Source organism: Miscanthus floridulus, chromosome 5 (genome assembly GCF_019320115.1).
Source record: "Miscanthus floridulus cultivar M001 chromosome 5, ASM1932011v1, whole genome shotgun sequence".
Lineage (NCBI taxonomy): Eukaryota > Viridiplantae > Streptophyta > Magnoliopsida > Poales > Poaceae > Miscanthus > Miscanthus floridulus.
In genome coordinates, this window is record NC_089584.1 from 121,451,429 (window position 1) to 121,473,899 (window position 22,471).

At 43.2% G+C, this 22,471-nt stretch overlaps 2 protein-coding genes and 1 pseudogene across 3 annotated transcripts; all 3 read right to left on the reverse strand.

The window, feature by feature from the left end:
* Positions 1-1,517: 1,517 nt before the first annotated feature.
* On the reverse strand, positions 1,518-3,768 carry LOC136454125 (uncharacterized; the record flags this gene model as incomplete). Its single annotated transcript, XM_066454668.1, has 2 exons — positions 3,732-3,768; positions 1,518-2,143 (listed from the first exon to the last, which is right to left on the reverse strand). Coding segments are annotated over exons 1-2 (663 nt in total), but the record flags the coding sequence as incomplete, so codon positions are not given.
* A 1,039-nt stretch (positions 3,769-4,807) lies between these two features.
* LOC136455248 (jacalin-related lectin 3-like) lies at positions 4,808-13,085 on the reverse strand (annotated as a pseudogene).
* A 2,084-nt stretch (positions 13,086-15,169) lies between these two features.
* On the reverse strand, positions 15,170-20,106 carry LOC136453330 (uncharacterized). 2 transcript variants are annotated; one of them, XM_066453899.1, is made up of 7 exons: positions 19,929-20,106; positions 18,687-18,828; positions 16,338-16,485; positions 16,186-16,261; positions 15,916-16,027; positions 15,737-15,828; positions 15,170-15,470 (listed from the first exon to the last, which is right to left on the reverse strand). In XM_066453899.1, exons 1-7 carry the CDS (start codon positions 19,962-19,964, stop codon positions 15,453-15,455), a joined length of 624 nt encoding a protein of 207 aa, XP_066309996.1. In that variant the 5' UTR covers positions 19,965-20,106; the 3' UTR covers positions 15,170-15,452. The 2 variants fall into 2 exon arrangements, with proteins under 2 accessions (XP_066309996.1, XP_066309995.1); XM_066453898.1 differs by having other exon boundaries at positions 15,170-15,497.
* Positions 20,107-22,471: the final 2,365 nt, after the last annotated feature.

Below are 22,471 nucleotides of genomic sequence, written 5' to 3' on the forward strand. Positions count from 1 at the left end.
GACAACTCACTATTTTGGAATCTAGCTTTCCAATGTTTGGGTTAAAAACTTTAGCCTCAGCAGGACTCCCCCACACACGCAAGTGGTTAAGTGAGGGTACTCTTCCTATCCACAACTCATACGGTGTTTTGGGCACCGACTTACTTGGTACTCTATTGAGAATATGAATGGCGGTTTTTAACGCCTCCATCCACAGACTCATTGGTAAAGTGGAGTAACTTATCATACTACGCACCATATCCATCAGGGTACGGTTACGCCTTTCAGCTACTCCATTCTGCTGAGGTTCGCCCGGTGTTGAATACTGGGCGACTATACCATTCTCCTGTAAGAATCTTGCAAAAGGTCCAGGAACTTGTCCATATGGGGTATGCCGACCGTAGTACTCTCCTCCACGGTCAGACCTGACTATCTTAATCTTTAAATCATGCTGATTTTCAACTTCTGCTTTAAATATTTTGAATTTATCCAACGCTTCTGTTCTTTCTTTAATTGGATAAATATAGCCAAAGCGAGAGTAATCGTCTGTGAATGTTATGAATGAGTCATAACCATCCACACTTTTCACAGAAAAAGGACCACATATGTCTGTGTGAATAATCTATAGAATTCCTACGCTTCGTTTGGCATCTTTCTTAATTTTCTTTATATACTTTCCTTTTATGCAATCTCTACATTGTTCTAACTCTGAGAGCTCTAATAGAGGAAGAATATCATTCTTAACTAGTCTTTCTATTCTCCCCCTCGAAATATGGCCTAAACGACAGTGCCATAATTTCGACAACGCATCGTGAGCTCTCTTTCGTTTTCTGTTTTCATTGTTCGATGAGGATACATTTTCATTCACATCACATACGGAATTCATATTTTCACGAAGTGATAACAAATAAAGCTCGTCTTGTCGGAAGGCAAGACCAACATATTTCTTATTAAACAATATCTGACATTTGCCATTTCCAAAATGGCAATCATAACCATCATGGTCCAACTTTGATACACTAATCAAGTTTCTTTGCAAAGAAGGTACATAAAGAACATCTCTAAGAAAAAGTATGAAGACATCAGCAAGCTCTAGCGGAAGATCGCCAACGGCCTCAACATCTGCTTGTACTTCATTTGCGACTTTAATGAAACTTTTGCTTCTTTGCAAAGTTCTCATCGAACGAAATCCCTGTAATGAATTAGCAATATGAATAGTTGCACCTGAATCAATCCACCAAGTAGATTTTGAGAACGTTACATACAAGGATTCATTTACAAATGTAATGATGTTCTCACCTTTATTTTTCATAATCGTCTTTAAGAAATCAGGACAATTCTTTTTATAATGTCCCGTCTTCTTGCAGTGGAGACACTGGTCTTTAGCCACTGGGAATTGCTGGTTCTGAGACTGTTGCATGGGACCTTTTCTAGATAACTTGGAGGAAGAGCTGTTATTATAGTTCTTTTTCTTATCTTTTAGGTAGTTGACAGAACCACCTTGTGAAACTTTTAATCTTTCCTCCTCCTGCACACATGGCTATGAGCTTTTCTAAATCCCATTTTTCAGGCTGTATGTTGTAATTAACAACAAAAGTGTCAAATTCTTTGGGCAAAGAAGCAAAAATCAAATGAATAAGAAACTCATCCTTGAGTGCCAAATTCATTGGTTTGAGCTTAGATGCCAGATTGCTCATTCTCAGTATGTGCTCTCTAATGCCACTGCCGCCACTAGAGTACCTTTCTGTAACTAGCTGCTTGATCAGCTGGGTTGCATATGTCTTTGAAGAGCCAGTGAACTGACTCTTTATTCTATCTAGGTACTCTGTGACCGTGTCACAGTCTAGAATTGAGCCCACAATAGCAGGCTCAATCGTGTCCTTTATCACTGCCAAACACTTCTTGTTGGCAGTGACCCATTTCCTATGCTCAAGGTCATAGGACATCTTTATGGGAGCAAAATCCCGCTCTCTGTTCTGCCATGTAGCATCAGTCTCATCTGTCTTCCTCACCGGTGCCACAGGTTCTCTAGGACACGGTGTGGTGACAACCCAGTCCATCTCAGCGAGGATAAAAGCTAGGTCTATCTTTTTTTTCCACTTAATATAGTTATCACCTTTTAGAGTGGGGATCTCTTTGATACAACTCATCAAGTTGTATCCTTCTAAAAACACAATTCAAATAGTATGAGAACAGAAATAACAATAATTGCATGCCTTAGTTTAACGTTGGTCAAAATTAAAACATACAATTATTTTATACATTAAATCTACATCACCGTTGGGCAGAAATAGAAATAATGCATAATCATTAAAATTATAATATTGCTATTAACAACATTGGTCAGAAAATAACAATATCATAATCAACTCATTTTTATCTCTTGGCTCTTAAAATCAAATTCTCCCGTTGGTTCGAATTTAACTAAAAGTCCATAATTAATTTAAATACGCAGCGGAAACATTAACATTCAATAATCATTTTCCTATTTTTCAGAAGCAACTTTACTATTTACTGAACAAAATTATCGTTGGATAAAATTTGTACAGAAAATTATCACAAAAATTCAATTCAAATTGATCAAATTGTTTTCTGAAAAATAAGAAAAATCAAAACTATGACTTTACTATTTATTTGGCCATTTCGGCCCGATCCAGCAATCGGCGTGCGTGGCCCAGCGAAATGCGGCCCATGGCCTGTTCATGCACGCGTGCGCCAGCGCACCCGGCCCAGCTACCCGCGGGCCATCCGCGCGTGCCAGCTGTCCCGGTCCAACTGCTCGCGGCCCAGCCGCGCGCGCCAGCGCACCCCCGCGCCCAGGTCGCAACCTGGGCCTGGGCCGGGAATTCGGCCTCGCGCCCTTTCCCGCCTGGGCTGCGGCGCTGGCCCACTCGCTCGTGGCCGTCCGTCTCCATCTGACGGCTGCCCGCGCGCATCGCAGGATTAAAACTCCGGCGACCGCCGCGGCGCCCTTGACCTAGCGCCATTCGGCCTTCGCGCTCTCTCTCTCTCTTCGCCCCTCACTGCTCTCTCCTCTCCACTCAGTCCCGCCGCAGCAGACACCGAGCGAGGAGCTTCGATGGCGAGAGAGATCAGCGAGCCCCGGCGTCGTCTCCGGCCCCCTCGCCGGCGTGCGTGCTCCCCAGCGGGTGAGCGCGCCGCCGTCGAGCGGCCTGGCCGCGGCGCCCTAGTGGCCGTTCCGGCGAGCAGATCACCCCCCGGCCGGCCCTTTCTTTTCCCCGCGCGGCGGCGTGCATGACGGCGAGGTAAGCCACTCCCTTCCCCTCTTCCCCTTTCGGTTTCTTTGATTCGGATTTCGCACTATTTCCCGATTAGGGTTAGGGTTAGGGTTAGGGACGGCACTGTTTCCCTTTGGGTTTAATTCGGTTTCCAGTTTTCATCTCTATCCCAAAACCCGATCTAGGATTTGGATGTTCGGTTCTTCACTTTTCCCGAACCATCATCTTTTCTCAGACCCGAAGGGATCGAGTTTATGGTTCAATCGAACCCTTTGTTGGTTGAAGCCCTTTCTACTTTCTAGATCCGCACTGGATCTCTTCATCTTTTCCTTTCTAATCGGTACCCGTTCTAGATCAAACCTTAGAATCCAAGATCTATACCTAAACCGTGGCTCTGATACCATTGTTGAATTCTGTGGATCGACTAGGGTAGATCTAGACGGTTTGCTGTTGAACATGATGAACTAGAACAAGCAGAGAGTGGGAGATAGGGTAGAGATGCTGGTGTTGAACCTGAGCCTTCGGATGAAGTCGCGGTTGAGCTGGCCATCACTGGTTTGTTGATGGAGGCAGCACACGGGCAGCGATGGGTGGAGTAGAGGTTGCACGGACGTCGATGCAGTGCAGACGGGGGCGTAGCAGTGACGACGGCGAGAGTCAGCGGAGCTTCCCGTCGTTGGCTGCGCGCCCTCTTAGATCGGTCTAGGGTTTGTCGGTGGGGTTTGCGGCTCACGGCGAACCTCGTGCATTGAGCCGCCGGCCCCCACTTCTTTATATAGCGCAGTGTGACGGGGGCCCACCAACCATGTAGGGTTGGGCGCCCCTGATCAGGGCGCGTAACCAAGGCCCAATAGGCCGTTGGGCTTATTGGTTGGGAGATCAATCTAACAAGAGCCACTTGGTACATCGCTTGGGCTAGAGCGAGACACTTGACACTTGGATGGATGGTACTGTACTGCCTGTTTGTTCCTCGCCCAATTCACAAATTGGTTCTCTGAATCTCTCCGGCTAGAGTCACAGCCCGCGACAACTACCCGATTCACTAGTCCTTTGAATGTTCGGCTTCAAGTCGCAGGGCTAAACTAATGAAACCTAGCCATCCCTCTGCAGAAAGAAGCAACCAAGCACTAGTTCTGATAGCAAACATCTCATGGTGTGTGCTGGTCTGTCTGAAATCTGAATACGGAGCACTGAATGATGGCGCACTCGATATCTAGTGACAGATGCACCTCGGAGCGCAACCGAGATGAGATGGCACAAAATCTGTTTAACAGATCGTGTTCAATGTATCAATTCAGAGACTTTGACAAGTTTAAGGTGACCAGATACCGACAACGCTCAATCCTCCAAACCAGACAAACAAATCACTCACCAAATCACCAACACAACACACAATGGCTCCTGAAGATCAAACTACTACCAGTAATAGTAAGAACAAATAAATACACCATGATATGATTACTCATCATTCAGAACTGCTCATCACTGAACTTCTTGCCGCATGCAGAGAAAACACTGCAAACTGTACTAACTCCACAGCCTTCAGTTGGCATCAGACCACAGGGTAGCCACCAGCCACCCAGCCAGGATCAGAACATATACCTGGAGATGTAGTACTTGGAGTTGGAAGCGCTAGCAGTTTTCACGTCTCCCAACCAGTGCTGCATGTGCACCCCAATGGCGTCCAAGTAGAGGCTGCTCCGGCCATGGAAGCCGACCACCTTCCCCTCCGTCGTAGCAGAGGTGAAGTAGGTCCCGATCTCGTCGCCGAACGGGCCGTACTTCCCTCGGCTGCTGACGAAGGTGAGCGATCTCAAGACCCTGGGCCCTTCTTCCACGCAGGTGTTGTAGTATCCGTAGATGCAGGTCAGGACCTCGTGTGGATAGTCAAGCTTGATCTGCATGCAACAATGTGCGTTTAATGAGAAACTTGTACATCATAAACGTGATTAATCTCATTTTCATCATAAACGTGATTTTTCAATACTGAAAAAACTGTATTGCACTGCACTTCATGGTTTGGAGGAGCTTGTGTGAGTACTCACAACTGAACTTACCCTGTGTGTTATCTGGCCACCATTTCCATGCTTGGTAGACCAGATGGACTGCCCACTCCTGTCATACTCGATCTGAACAGACCCGATGAAATCGGTTCTCATGATGTAGATTTGTTTGACGCCAGTGTGGACGCCATCATCCCACGGCTTGCCTCCGTCCCCACCCCATGGTCCTGGACCTATTGGTATGGGTTCTTTCACCACACCGTATGTGACCTGAAGCAGAATTAATAAGATCCAAACACATTTTTTTATCAAAATATCAGTGCTAACACACTGCTTGCATCAACATCTCGGTTAATGGGATTGGTTACCTCATCTCCGATTTCCCTTCGTGCTAGTGCAAGCATGTCAGACTGTCGAGACGGGCTTGCGTCGGTCAGCTCTGTGTCTACTCTCTGTGACAACACCTTTCCTTCCAAAACATGAACTCCAATGCTGTCCATGTACCATCCTGCCCTGCCATGAAATCCTACTATCCTTCCATCGGTCAAACAGCTGGAGAAGAAGGTGCCATGTTCGTCCCCAAATGGTCCATGGCTCTTCTTTGTTGTGTGGAATGTGAGTGATTTGATCACCGTCGGGCCCATGATCATCGTCGAGCCAAAGTAACCGGTTATATGAGTCAAGATCTCTGATGGGAAATCGAATACAACCTGCCAAACAAAATTACCATGTTATCATATACTAGCACAACCAAAATAACACTGATGCTGAAACTGCATCACCTTTTCAGGTCTAGCGCCCCCATTGACTCCACGCTTGTCACCCCATATGGCCTGTCCGTTGCGATCATAGAGAACCTTCATGGAAGATATCCCTAGTCCCCGCGTTAAATTGATTTGTCCGACACCGGTGTATATTCCATCATCAAATATGGTACCACTATTTCCACCCCAGGGACCAAATCTCACTGGAGTGCTTATAGTCATGGTCCCATTATCCGAGTAGAAACTTGGAATTGATACCATCTGCAGTGTAAAATTCACAGTCTGAAAATGGCTTCTGTAGCTACAATTTTTATAACTAGAAAATGAATATCCTAGGAATTGGAGACATTCCAATTTTTTGGCACTGTTGGTGATACCTTGCTCATCTTAGATGGATTAGGATACTGCTCCTTTGGAAGACTGCTGGTCAGGACATTGTAGTTGTCACCTCTGTCCTTCGCAATGTTTTCTGATCGGCTTATCGTTCCTAATCGGTCTGGTACCGATTAGGACGATCAGGACGATTAATCGACCTCTGATCGGTCTAATCGTCCATATAATCGTTCAGCATATAGCTTCCACTGCAAGCTGCCGCCTTCGATTTTCATCTATGCAAGTTCAGCAAAAAGCCAAAGAAACAAAGCATCAAGATTTGAGCATAGTGCAGAGGAAAGGAGATGACAGAAATGACAGAACAAAGCCGATTTAATGACTCACCTTCAGAGGAGGAGCTCATCTTCGTGCTCCCTGGACCTGCAGCCTGCAGGTGGGGAAGAGAATAGGCGACCCTGCAGCAGAAGGGAGGAGGAAGCAGCAAGCAGCAGGAAAGATCCACGGATGGGCTGCTTGGATTGGAACTGGAAGGGAGGGAGGAGGGAGTGAGATGCACGCAGGCAGCAGGGAAGAAATAGAGCTCAGCTGCTGAGCTGCACACACACGAGAGTGAGGACTAAGGACCGAGGAGAGAAAGAGTGGGGGTGAGGTATATAAGAGAAACCCTAATGGGCCTGGCCCAAATAAATATAGCCCACTAAACTGAAGTAGCCCATCTGGCTATTTAGAGCTGATCGGCAAAGAGGCCTAATCGGACGATTAATCACGATTAATCGATGATTAATCGGACGATCAGCTTTCTGATCGCTCTGATCGAGTCGGAGGGCCTAATCAAGTGCTAAGTACCGATAAGGATGATTAATCGTGATTAATCGTGATTAATCGGACGATCAGAAAACATTGGTCCTTCGCTGCAAGAACCATGTCATACCCAGCACTGCTATCTGCATACCCGTGACCGTTCCTGTCATAAGATCTTGTGATGCTCCGCAGCGCAGATGGCGCATTTTTTGACAGCTTGGTTGTGTTCTCTTTGTTGAGATGGCAGCCTATAGAGTGGAGGCACGATCCGGATCGGCCGTGAAAGCCGACGATCTTGCCGCTGGACACCGGGAGTGAGAAGGATGTCCCTTGCTCGGTGCCAAAAGGCCCGTACTTGGAGCAGTTGCTCTCAAAGGTAAGTGATCTTATGACAACTGAAGCTCCCACTGCACCATAGCGGCCACTGATAGATGTGAGAACTTCCTCAGGGTAATTAAGTTTCACCTGTTGGAAACGTACACATTTTTAATGGTAGCATTACTGTAACATTGTATCAGTGTTCAGTAAAACTAACATGGTGTACTCAACTATTGACCGAATTGCAAGAACTGTCCGATCAAAGATTAGTTTTGTCTAACTGTACAAAAACGAAGGTATATTTTATTAGCACGCCATAAGAAAAATGAATGCATATCTACTCTTCTACAATACCAATGGCAGCTTGTTTGCACCACAAATGTTTTATATCACTGTCAAATATCCAAATAACAACATAGTTCACTGTACCAACTTGTGCAAGTAGATACTTGACAGTACTGCCAATCTGCCATCTTATCTTTGCTATTATTTCTATTTATAGGCTTCAAATATCACAGCAGTCTAATAGTAACAGGAAACTAGTAAACCGAACCTGATCAGTTTTTGAGCCTCCACCACTAGTCCCATGCTTCTCTGACTAGGCTAAGCCTCCTCTCAGGTCATACTCGAACTGTATGGAATCAATGGCCGCACCATGACTGATGATGATCTGGCGCATTGCCAAAGGGCGCCTAGCTCAATCGGTTAGGTGACCCAGCGGCACTTCTCAGGTCCTGGGTTCGACTTCCCGTGAGAGCGAATTTTAGGCTGAGGTTAAAAAAATCTCCTCGTCCGTCCTCATAACCAAAGCACTGAGGGGGCACCGGCCCAATTCTCACTTGGACGACGGAAAGTCACCGTGTAAAGGTGGGGGCGGGGGTTCGGGGGTTTTCTCGGCCGGGTGAGAAGATCCTTCTTCTTATTTGTAATGCTGCGGAGACAGTCTTAACCCCCGTCGAGTTTTTTTTTTAATGATCTGGCGCACTGCGGAGCTAACACCATCGTCCCATGGATCTCCTCCTAGACCTCCCCATGGCCCGACCGTCATTGAATTCTTCCCGGATGAACCTCTGAAGTTCTGTTGAACACATACAAGTTGAGATTTGCATCGAAAGATAAGGGGCATCTAAAATCAGAATGTTCAGCTCATGATGTATCACCACAGCAGCTATATTGTGCCATCCCTGATCACTCTAATCAATATATGCTACTCTTCAAACCAAAGTTAGACGAAAGGACAGGAATGCTTTTAGCACGCTTGCCTTGTCAATGTTGAACAAATATATAAGATCTATGGTCTGACTTCTCCCAAACATGCGAGCCAACTATGGTCTGGCTGAGCAATACCAGAAAACTTTTGGATATATTTTTCATATTTTATTTAAATATAAGTTGTTAAGTTGATCTCATAAGCAATAGCCAATTGACTCATTCGAAATTTAAGCAATCCAGACATGCCAACTTGTATTGAACAACTCTAGAACATCGTTTCTGAAGGGTACAGATATGCAAAAGCTCTTCCCGGCCAACAGATTACATCAAAGGACCTTCCTTCCACTTGTTTTCAGCACTAGTATCAGGGCGCGCGCCTTCGCGCGCCCGTGCAGCAGTATCAGGGAGCGACTACATATCTTCCGGGTTTTTTTCAGTCCATTAATAAGATTTATATCCAATCATTACATGACGCCTAGTTTCTTGAAAGCAGAGCAAAATCTGGTAGATAAAGGAAGACAATTACACCTAGCCTAAAAATATTAGACTTTGCCTTAGGCGCAAAGACAAGATTGTGAAGACTCATTTGGATGGGGTAGATAAAAATGTTAGGATGGATGTTTCTTTTTTAAAAAAGGAAAAGTTATTTTTCTTATAGCGCAAAGAACCTTCCTTGTTCAGAACGTTCTTTGTTGATATAATAAGATTAAGGCTATGAAAGCTAACAATGACAGGTATGATATACATACGAAAATGTTTGGGCTATGTCTACATGAATTGTGCTACTTGAGCAGAGACCAAAATTGGATTCAAAGAAGAATACGTAGCATATTTTTTTAGTGTGATAGGTTGCATGGAAGTCTCTAAATAACCAATTTCAGATTTGAGTGACGATCTAAAATAAAGGGAACTAATTAAAAAAATAGATGTGAAGCATGTATTTTACCTTCGCAGGCTTACACCTTGAGGCCGAGTGATCCAAGCGATCCAGGCAACGATGATTCACTCCTTTAGCATTTGAATAGAATTAGAGTTTTCGTAGTCTTTGACCGGGAAAATGAAAGCACGTTCTCAAGTGATATATTGTGCACTCACAGATTGCATAAATCTGTTAGTTTGTGATAGAGCGCAGGTCTAAGCATTGGGGTAATAATCATATTAGACTCCAACAGGTGATATAATATTTTTTATCATAACCTGTTGATGCAATGCAACTTATACACAACAATCTTATGTGATGACCATAAAGGAAATTACCTATCAGTTGGCAAAATTGTCTGAACAGAGATCCTTTCCAAGCATTACATATAGCTTCTTCTGAGTTTCTGTACACAATAGAAACAAATATACAGAGGATAATAATCACTTTAGAGTACAGTAACTTTTAGTTGGTCAAAGTCTTCGTATGGATTAATTGCTGAAATTACATTCTCACTAATACCAACATTTAAGAATAAGAAAAATAACAGAGAACTTGCAAATGTCTCTTAACAATCAGATGCCACCAATAATGAAAATTAACTATTGACAAAAAATACACCATGAATAATTCCTATTCATATGAACTGATCGAGTTTTATTCTCTGCATCAAATTCTGACTCCCCTAGAAAATAGGACTGGGTTTCCTAACTACAAGGGAGTAATATGAAGAATGGCAACAACCATGCGTAACAAAAAAAAAATGGGTTTCTTAGCTTGTTTTAGTACAAATGCCAGAAGACTGTAACTCCTTTAGAAATTGGGGAATAAGGAGTGGTAAGCGGGCTGTTAAGTTGGGATGTTATGTTGCTATAATTTTTAGGGATTGTGCGCACATGCGAGAAAGCACAAACAGTAACATGTGTGCATGTGCTGGACAAATATTTATGGCAACTTGGCAGGGGGGTTACGATATAACAAATGATGAAGAGAGAACGGATAACTGCAGCAACTTGACCATTTTTTCTCCTAGAAATGGAGCAGCACAGGTGATGCTTGAATCATCTGTTTAAGCATCATAGATTGATTGTAAGGAAACTATTCTGATCTCACGAAACTATTGTACTAAAAAGAAAGGAGGCATGGACTCTGTTAGATTCATTGCATATGCAGAAGATAACTATTAAGTTTGTTACACATGAAGACTGACTAATACAGCCACAAGCTAAAACAAACGGGCCACTATGAAGATGGTTCAAGCGCATTACTTGCTGTAAAATGTAATGGAAAATAGTTTTACCTGGCGAAGAAACTGTGCAATTTGGTGTACTGAACATCCATGTCTTTTAGGACTGTCCATAGCACAAAAAAATCAATACTCGTGCAAAGGCATAGTAAACTAATATTTAATCTCTTGCTTGAAACAGAACTCAAATTCTAAGAATAGGTGAAAAAAGTTCGGTGAGCGAAGGGAGCTTAGAGGAACTGAGGATAAGATCAGGACAACGACACCAGTTCAGTCAGGATTAAAGCATGAAACAACACTAACTAAATGCCCACAAAAGGTCATATAGAAGCTGGTATGAACTGCATGGATCATGAGACCTTAGATGCATGGGTCAGGAATTTGCAAACTTGTAGAAGCTCATATAGGAACAACTTACACAACTGAATGAGTACTCCATAATGATCGAAATGTTTTATCGGACCTTACATTCGCAAAATCACCCTTGCATTTCAAGCACTGAAGATTAAAGGCTTTTGTGCGTTACTCCAGAAAGAGAACAAAAAGGAAATCTGAAAAAAAAGAAAAAAGATAGTAACTTACGCATCAAAAGTTTTGATCCCGAATTCACCATAACTTGGGCATATTTAATGATTTCCAGGTAGTTTCAAGCAGCAGTTCAGAAGAAATAGAAGTCAGTAAACCGTGGGTATATAACGAAAGAGGCCCTAAACAAAATCTTTTAAAAAAAAGATAGTAACCTATGTAGCTAAAGTGCTATTCCTAAATTCACAAAAACTTGGGCACCGTTAATTTGTTCCAAGTTTTTTGAAGCTGCAATAGAGAAGAAACAGAAATAAATAAAAGGTGGGTATACAACTAAAGCCCTCAGTGTGAATCTTTAAAAAATAAATAAGATAGTGACCTATGGAGCTAAAGTGGTGTTCCCAAATTCACAAAAACTTGGGCATTGTTAATTTGTTCCAAGTTATTTGAAGCTGCAACTGAGGAGAAATTGAAGTAAATAAAAGGTGGGTATACAACTAAAGCCCTCAGTGTGTGCGCCTAGCTGCATCTGGAAAAAAAATGTGGGGCTGAGCGGCAATTGAGAGAACAAATGGCCTTGTTATGGAACTGTTAAATTCAGCTCTGGATCATTTACCCCTAAATTCCTTGATCTACATCATTTTTGGAGAGGAAGCAAAAATAGCAATCAGAATTATGAGGTAAGCAAGTAAATTAAAGACCTCCAAATTTACAACAAAAGACACATATACTGAAGTAAAAAAAACAGTAAAGAAAATTAATCTTTGGACAGCCGGTTACCAAGCGACATCTGCTATCAGCTGAAGAAAGCCTCAAGCGGTTTCATACATAAGACACATGCACGGGAGAAGTTAGTTGCCAAAAAAAAGAGCTCTTCCATAACTTCACAAAATCTGCCTATAGAAGCCTGAAGCAGTAGAGTAGAATGACAGATAAACTACTACACCTGTAAGTGACATGAAAATCAACAAACACATTTCTAACATAAAGGATAAAACTGAGAAAGGAAACTAAAGCATGTAATTGTGAATACAGGAAGTATAATCTTCAGTGTAGTCCTGAGAGAAGGCAAGACCATAACCAGTTAGTTTAGCTCTGAAAGTAAGGTGCTTAGAAGACAACATACAAATAGTGCCAACTAATGATTCCATTTGAAAACTGAGACTTAACATATCAATAAGCGAGGAGCCAGGTATTTCATAGTTCATACAACTGCACACCAAAGAAAGGAGATTTAGCACAATCTGTGCACACATTGAAAACAATCACGTAGATCAGGCACTGAAAACAGTTGCATTAGCTCTTGCTAAACAGAGCCAAACTCCCAGAACTTTTTTCCCTGGGCCAGTTTGGAGCCATATTTGCACAAACAAGGTCTATGCTGCGAGATGTGAGCTTTATCAAGATAGAGAAAGTGAGGGCAAGAGAGGAGAGCTGGGAGCTTACCTCGTCGTCCACGCAGCCGCCGCCGCTGTCGTTGGCGAGCGTCTCCACGCGGAAGCAGGGCACCACCGCCAGGGGTGGGGTCAGCGCTGGGCGCTCGTGACCTCCAGCACGGACAGCTAGGGTTTTCTGTAGCACAAGAGCACACACAGAGCAGAGGGAGGAGGCATCACCGAGGGGCAGCCACGCCTGTAGCCACCGGCTCGGCCGCTTGCGCCGCGCCGTGGCCGGGGACGGGCACCGCAGCCCCGCGCCCTGGCAGCGCCTCGCGCCGTGAGCGGGCGGTGCGGGCACGGCCGGCATGGCGCGAGGCCAGGGGAAGAGGAGGAGGGGGAGAGGAGGAGGAGGAGGAGGAGGAGGAGGAGGCCGGCCGCAGTCGCCGTGCCCGCCCGCGCCGTCGCCGCCCCTGTCCGCGTGGAGATTGAGAGGGAGAGGGAGAGGGAGAGACCGACGGGTGAGGGAGAGAGGAAGTTGGGAGAAGAATCTGGAACGAGAAGCGGAAGCCCAAGTATATATTTGCCAGGCCGGATTCGGATGAGAAGCCAGGAAAGTCGAGACGAAGCAGCTGAGAAGCCGGATAAAGCAGGAGAAGCTGCTTCCGACGGAATCCGCTTCGATCGTTTTGGACCGTTGATCGGCAGATCGGATGGTGGTAAGAATTTCGGGCGACGTGGACGGCGCTCCTGGCGTAGGAGCATGTCCGGCTTGTGTAGGTAAAATATGAACGGCTAACAAAACATGCATACAGGTAAAAACAGTCTAATCGTCCAAGAAACAGGACGGAGGTGGTACCATGTTCCGCTGTCGAAACAAAGCCCAAACACCTGACCAAGAGAATCAACACTGTACCAAGTGGTTCGTAGTGATGGCTGATGGTGAGCTTACCAGGAAGACAAGGAACAAGTCATCCGTCTATTTATAGAGGAACACGCAGAACAGAGTCCCAGAAAAAGAGCAGGCACGGGCACGGAGCCGTCACAATTTCACAAGCCGGCAGCAGCACTAACGGTTGAAGAAACCTGAAAGCTACCGAAGAACTCGATCTCAGATCTCACTTTTACCACGTACTTTGCATCAGTGCTGTCAACATGTAGTTCTCTTTTCGAAATTCGGGTTTTAATTAATTATACACTGAAAATGGTGAGCAAGGCAGTACAGAAAGATTAAAGGCATGTTTGGATGATGCGGTTTTCAAAAACTATAGTATCACAGAACTATGGTTTTATAAGCCAAAGAGCCGTAAAACCGTAGTTTACAAAAAAGAGGTCTTGATTGGAGTTTCTAAAACTCCCAAAAGACTACAGTTTTAACCAAACCATAGTTTTAGAAACCACAAGATTTGTTGCATCTAAACACTTAATAGCTTTTAAAAACCAAAGTATTTTGTAAAATCATAGTACGGTGCAACGGTAGAGTCTTACCGTCTGTAACCGGAAGGTCCCGGGTTCGAGTCGCGGCCTCCTCGCATTGCACAGGCGAGGGTAAAGCTTCCACTGACACCCTTCCCCAAACCCCGCACAAAGTGAGAGCTCTCTGCACTGCGTACACCCCTTTATAGTATTTCTCCAATATTTTAAAAATACTTTGCATCCAAACAAGGCCTAAGAGGTCATTCGAGGGGAATCTGTTTTGGAATTTTACGCATTTATTACTAAAAATTCCAAATTTAGCAAGTACATTTCAAATTTGGTTTTGAAAAAGTCACTGAAAAATCAAGGCAGGCCGACGGATGCAAAATGTTATTCGTATAAGGCAAGCCATATAATCGAAGCTTGAACCAGGCTTCACTGCCAGCAAGGCCACACTAATGATGTTATTAGCGAGTGTCCAATCTCCAATGCCTATTGAGTTCTACTCTCCCAGTTCCAAACTATAGTTGACTTTGATTCCCAGTTACAAATTATAGTTGACTTTGATTCAAACTTCTCTAACTCTGATCATGTTTTTTTTTTTTAAATAATAATATATCAATATCCACAAGTTAAATAAATACTTTGTTAACATATGTTTGATGAAGAATTAAATAAAACTAATTTGATGTTCCAGATGTTTGAAAATTTATGTATAAATATGATAAAAGTTAAAATAAGTTAGAATAAAGCCAAAGTGAACTATAATTTAGATCTTAGAAAAGATGTATTATCAGAGTAGTATTTTGAAATAGATTGATGCACGTTTGTAGTTCATTTAAGATACAGTACACTATACTACGTGAAAAAAAAACAGCACAGCTTTACTACTTTCATCGCAAATACCATCGACCGAATAACCGTTACGAACGCATCCATTCAGAGCTCGGACTACCCCTAGCCTCTGCACAGCCTGCATATGCGGACATGTGGTAGTAAAAGACCAATTACAACACATACCACACAGCAAACCGAATCAAACTGAGCTCACGGAACGAACGCACAGAATAGCTCAACAGGTCATATGTACAAGCTTTTGTCATGTCTAAGGTAGAGAAAATGTAAATCAAGGAAGCAGACCACATACAGTACAGCATCCTCCTTTCAAAGTACTACACCATTGCAACTGTATAAGTGGTGCCAAGAACACGTTTCTGTGAATTGTATAAACTGCTTCATCGTTTATGCACTCTGTAAGGGTACATGTGCCTGATGGTCTGCAGAGGCGGTACCCTTTCAGAAGAATTGACCATTTGCGCTTTTACTTGCTCAGAAAGGCCTTCAAAGAAAATGGTGGGTAAGAATCCTGCTCGAAGAGTTCCAAATGTCATGTATGCAGCAAGATGTAGAATACCAAAACTAGAATTTGAATTCAAGTGGACTGGTGAGCAGGGAGAACTTCTGAGAACAAGATTCGTAAGCAGCCCTCTCATTGAACATCATACAGCATCACCAGAGGACATTACACAATGAGCACAAACTACAAGCGAAACTAATAAGATATGATACTGAACCATTTGCTGACAAGTACTCAGCGATGTTTACCTTGCCAACTTCTTGCTGTAAGTATTGTCTAACCACAGTCACTTGCTGTACCACTCTCTCCAACGATGAATATGCCGGAAGATTAGCATGTGCTACCGTTAATCATAGAGGAACATCAATCAGATCATGGGAAATAAAGCTTATGATGGCAAGAGCTAAACATGATATCTGTAGCATACCGAGGACAGCCCGATTCAAGCTATCTGCAACATTCTGCCTGTGCTCTGGGCTTAGTAGATGAAACATAGGTGACTTCTCAGGCTCTTCATAAGCCAGGAGGGCCATAAAGTCCTATACAATGAAAAGTTGGATTTTAGTATCCTTCTGTAATAATAGTAACAATTAAACATCTGAAACAAGTAATCAATCCATTGGTCTTCTATGTTAAAATAAAATTTGTTTTAACTGGCACAAGGGTCCTGAGACATGTAGGTTTAAGGAAAAAGTACCTCTAGTTTCTCAACATACTTGCGAACCTTCCCAAATGATGTCAAATTTTTCTGGCCAAACTCAAGAGCTTCTGTGCTGTCAGTCAAAATAGCCAGGTTAATAAAAGAATGTAAAAATAGTTTTCCCTCCTAATTAATTTTCACAAACTCACCATTTTCTGGATCGAACTAGCTCAATGAAGTGGAGACTTAGAAGATCAAAATGTAGATCCATATCATTCTCTAGCAAGTTAGGTGCCATTTCTTCTGTCAGCTCTATGGCCTTAAGGGCATTCCCTTCTAGCACAAAATTAAAAATTGCTGAAAGAAAATCAAGGCTATTAGATACAAACAATACTATCATAAGATAACTGGGATATAAATACTCAATTTTCAAACTTATGTGATTTTATGCGTTCATGACCTATGATGAATTAAATGGAAGACATCAAATTGATGTCATCAAATATCCATTTGAATCACAGCTATTTCATACAATATCCTAAAGAACAATTTTCAAGTTTGCAGTTTGAAAGAAAGAGTTACAGTTAATTATATGCTGAGCTAAAAAATGGCCAGGAAAATTTGAAAAAAAAGCAAGAATATTATATGCATGAATCACCTATTACTCAAGTCTTTGCTAGGAACACAGGACAACCTTACCTATTGAATGAACATTAGCGAAAGATTAAAATTTATAAACCACTTTTATTATTCTATTATTCTGGTAAAAAATTGAACGGAACAGGCATTTTGCACAGGTGTGCAACGGACCATATCCAATCATTAGTATCAGTGGTAAAGGCAATGAATAATGGTAAACTATAATCCTATATTGAAAGGAGATGGCTCCAGTGTTAGTTAGGCAAGATCATTTCAATTGGATGAATTACTGGTTGACAACAACAGCTGTAGTGAAGTCATAAAAGTTTTTTTTCTTCCAAGAATACATAGAAGTGATCATAATACTACTAAAGATCTACCATTAACTTCAAAACCATAAACAGAAGGGTACAAAGGAATATAAAGATAAAAGATCTAAAAGAAATGCTCAGATTTTTTTTATAGGATTAGACCCTCCTTTAACTGCTGGTGTACCTCTTCAAAGATGACATGAGCATTCACACTTAACAATGGATTCACTTCTAGTTTTAGCTTTGGTGGGAATCTTCGTAATTTTCTTCTCTTCCCTCTTTTTTTCCATGTACAGGTTAGTTTCATAAGTACCCTTTAGTTTATTTTTCAGTTTTATAGTCTAGTTCTGTTTTTACCCTTTCTTATTAGTTGTTTCCTTCTGTACTCTTCCTGACCTTTGTTTCCTTTTGTACAGCCAGATTGCTCATGTAGACCCCAGATCCAGATTACTATTTTACCACTGATTTGTTGCTTGTCTTTTTTATGTTACAGTACTATGCCATACGATTCAAATCCAACAGCTCAGAGCAGACCTTGTCCTCCCCAATGCTAACTTCTCTTCCCTACTGTCTCCCTGTTGTTAGGCGAGATTGGGCTAGGCTCTCATGACTTGATTTGTTCCCCGTCTTTGTGTAGTTACAACACTATGCCATACGATTCAAATCCAACAGGTCATATGAGACCTGGTCCTCCCCAATGTCTTCTTCTATCTTCCCTTCCCCGCTGGCTGCTCCCTGTTGTTGGGCCAGATTGGGCTGGGCTCCCATGCAAGGCAGAGGAGCAGCACCACCTAATACAGGCTAGGCTACAAGAACCCGATGGACGAGCTATCCTCCACAGCCACATGAAGATCCAGCACCTCCGCCATCATGAACGCACTGGCTCCACTGCCCCAGCACTATTCCACAGACCCATCCTCCTACAGCCAGAGTCCCCATGCCCCACCACTGCATCATATGCCTGAGGCCTCTTCTCCACCCGAGAACCCCTTCCCATAGCCAAGCGCTCCCCACCCTGCCCCCACCCAATCATGCAGCCTAAACCCCCTTTCTCCACCTGGTGACCATGCAAATGCACAACCCTGAGGAGTTGACCGTATGCATCGGTGATGCAAGAGGCCAGAGTGTTTTCCTTGATCTCAAGGGGAGATGTCAGATTTGAGAAACTGCAGGTATGTGGGAGCTTGCCCTTTGCCCACACCAGTCAAAGTGCAACAAACCACAGGGGTTAGCGGTGTAGAGCAGAAAGAAAGAGGAGTTGCACTTAGGCAGGAGTTCTTGATGTCTACCAGAAGGGAGTAAGACCACTGGATGAGAACCAATTTACAGAGCAAAATAGCAGAGAGGATCAAGGTATGATCTTCCATTCCTTTTTAGTTGTGTTGCTCAGTGCTAGATGGAACAAAAACTGGGAACCAAATTGTGGTAAACTAGTAATCCAAGGTGGAACTGAGTTCAAAATAGTGGTCCAAAGGCAATTTGGCCAAAGAAAGATTGCAGTAAATTTATCAAAACATACAAAAAGTACTTCAACATGCAATATGACAAGTAAAGCGCAACCCAAAACATAATGTAGAAAAGATTCAGTATTGACCTGCAAATAAATACCTTTACGCTTATCCACATCCACTGTATAGTCGACAGGCAACTTCAACCCGGTGCTAGATAGGAATGTCTCTGCCGTCTCTTTAAAACAGTTGTGCATAAGATAAGATAGAACTATGTTTCGGACATCGTTGTCGCTCACAGACTGCAGTAGGGAGAAATCTATGTCAATAGCATACTACAGCTTAACAAAGATGATGGTATAGTTTGCATTAATCCAGTTATCCAGCAAAAGGCAGTAGTAATCAATCCCCTTAATTGAAAAGGACGACAAAGGGTAGAACATGAAGCTGTTGGTACAGTTGGCGTAGAGCATGGCTATGCCATAAATATACATGGTTGGGCCAACACTAAGGGCAGAGCCATATGCCCATATGAGCCACACATTGAGTGACATAGGATGAAAGTGGTAGTGACTTTGAGGTAATGCAAACTAGTACGGTGACAGCTTGGGAAAAGGCGGTGTGGATGAATCATCTTATGGTGCTGGAAAAGATAAACAAATGCAAGGACATCCATGAGCAGGTGACATGGACCAATGCTCAATTTAGGCCAGCGACACAATTCAGATAAGACATTTAGCACAGGTGTTTGGCCAGCTTCGGATGCCAAATAGATTTGTTGATTGTGGGGAAAAAACCAGTAATATGATATGGCTCATCATCCTTGGTGATTAGGCTCTTTTGTCTTCTTTGCCACAAAGGAATAACTATTGACCTAACTCCACTCCTTCCTTAAAAAAGAACAAGATGTATGAAGTGGTTCAGCTATTTGCGCTACATTGTCCAGCAATTGAGTTGCCTGCAGCATTGCTCCCAATATAGTTACCCACTAAACACCAACTGAGCTTGCCGCCCCCTGCCAAGAGGAAGAATTGCCCCTTAAGACTCCGCTGGTGAATCCCAACCCACCTCAATGACAAAGCTTCAAATTTCTCTTCATTACAGAACCACGCAACCACAATACCTATATTTTTCTCACTAGAAAGCCAGCTCCGCCCAATCTAATTTAGAAACCCTAACACGAGCGCATCCGCTAGCCCAAACGCTAAAAATGAAATCGAAAGTAACCCGTAGCTCCCGAAAATAATCGAGTAACCATATCAACCTCATACACAACAGATGAACAAAGAGATAACAATTCGCGCAAGAACAAATCTAATTCAGCCGGGCGTCTGGCTAAATAAAGAAAACAAAATAATTGCACGATCGGCCAAAGAAGGCAGCGCGTGTAGAATGAACGTACGACGTTCTCGTAGAGGCGAGGATCCAGTTCCATCATCAGCAGGAGAAAAGAGAGGAGGGCGGGCGGCGCCGGACTTGAGGAAGAGGGGGCAGCCCGGAGGGAGGACGGAGGCTGTTTACTGCCCGCTGCTGGGGCGTGGGGAGCCGAGCGAGGCGAGTTCCCGAAAGGAGGATTTGACCCTTCGTTTCTTTCTTTTTTTGGTCGATCGAAAAAAGCTTTGTTTCTCTGGTTGCCGTCACGCGAATTCGTATCCGTCGGATGTAGCAGTCGAAGCATTTCTGACCGTTGAATCCAGCAGTCCACCCGACCTCCGCCTCCTCCTTGTTGTCCGGTTAGAACCCGGCAACCATGGCTGGCCCGGGCTAGCCTGTCTTGTGGCAGCCTGGCAGGAATGTGCTGTGTGTTTAGGCCCTGTTTAGAATCTAAAAATTTTCACCTAAAGTGTCACATCGAATCTTGCGGCAAATGCATGGAGTACTAAATGTAGACGAAAAACAAAACTAATTGTACAGTTGGCTGAGAAATCGCGAGACAAAACTTTCAAACCTAATTAGTCCATAATTAGACAATAATTACCAAATACAAACGAAAGTGCTACAGTAGCCAAAACCAAAAATTTTTGCCAACTAAACGCGCCCTTAGTTTGGTGGCCCTGTTCAGGGGTGATCGGATCCGGTGACTAAAATTTAGGAGGTGTTAAATGAGGATGTCGCATATGATGTTCGGATACTAATAAAAAAACAAATTACATAATCCATCGGTACTCCACGAGACGAATTTTTTAAGTTTAATTAATCCATCATTAGCACATGTTACTGTAACACCAGATTGTCAAATTATAGACTAATTAGGCTTAAAAGATTCATCTCGTAAATTAGTCGCAAGTTGTGCAATTAGTTTCGTAATTAGTCTATATTGAATACTCCATGCAACATTCAATGGGACAACGACTAAAATTTAATGGGAGGAACCAAACACCCACTTAGACTTGTGTAAACAGCCCTGTTTGGCCTAAAGGTGATGTTGTAACCGATTCAAACCTCACAGTATATGAAGTGATTTTTTTTTTCATTAGCATAAGAAGTGATTTGAGATAACCTTTAACCCCTGTTTGGTATGGCACTTGGCGCGCCGGCTTCTCCTCCCAGTCAAATGTAGCACTACTGTAACCATTTTATAAAGAAATCTTTTATTACTTTCTCAAGAGTAATACATAAAACTGATACAAAGCTTTGGGAAAAAATACTTCCAGCCTCTCCTTTCTACTACAACATATTCGTATGTTCTACCTTCTTGTTGTGAACTTCATGTCAGGTGTCTATGGAACATGCAAAACTTTTGTTGATTTGTATTCGTGTGCTTGCACTCCTGTCAACGACTGGTTGTTCATGACCTCTAAAACACATGAACGTGAAAGAGATGAAAACGGTAACTAGAAAAAAAAATGAAATGATCGATACTAGTATATTTGAAGGTCTAGTTTGAGTTTGCTTTGTAAGGGCTTCTACGGCGGGAAAAACAAGCCGACTCATTGTCCTACATGTCATCGGCATGAGTCGATTCATCGACGGGAGCATACCGAACCATGGATGAGAGAGAGGAGAGTCGATGCAAAAGTTTACATCGATTCATCAGCAGGCATATGGTAAACCCTAGAATATGAACTAGCGCTAGGAAACAGAGAGAGAGAGGGATACGGTGTTAGCAAATCATCGGTCGCCTTTGAGGTAGACGAGCTGGCCATGGCGTCGGTGTCGGTGATGCGATGAAGGTGTAGAGTAGTAGTGGACTCCGACGACGGTGTGGACGTCGCAGTGGAGGCACGGTCGTAGAGGCGGCGGTGAAGACGCGGCGGTGGCGGCTTCTCGTCGCTGACAGCTCCCTCTCTCTAGATCGACTTAGGGTTAGGATGCAGGTGGGGTTTGTGGCGGCTCAGGTGAACCTCATCCTTGTGCGGGACCCCACCTCCTTTTTATGGCGCTGTGCGATGCGGCCCACCAACCATAGATAGGGTAGAGATCAACCTAACATTCTTCCCCTTATCTCACCTTATAACTTAAACTTAACTTACTTTATCTTTTCCCATTCCATCACAGATTAGTGCATAGAGCGTGCCTCATCGTCACGGTCAGTTACCATTAGATTAACAGCTATAATGCACATCTCTGTTTTGAAACAGATTCTCATCTAGGCCCCTATTATTTAGGAATCATAGGTTTTCCCTTAAACCCATGCCGGTTAAGTGTTTTATGAACACGTTGGGTGGTAAGCCTTTTGTAAGCGAATCCACGGGCATATTTTCTATACTTATATGCTCAAGACTAATTATATGATCCCAGACTTTATCTTTCACAACATAATACTTTATGTCAATGTGTTTGGCAGCACCACTTGACTTATTGTTGTGAGCATAACATACTGTTGGATTATTATCGCAGTATAACTTGAGTGGCTTATGTATGTCATCTACCACTTTCAACCCGGACATGAACTTCTTCAGCTAATTTACCTGCCATGTGGCCTCATAACATGCTATAAACTCG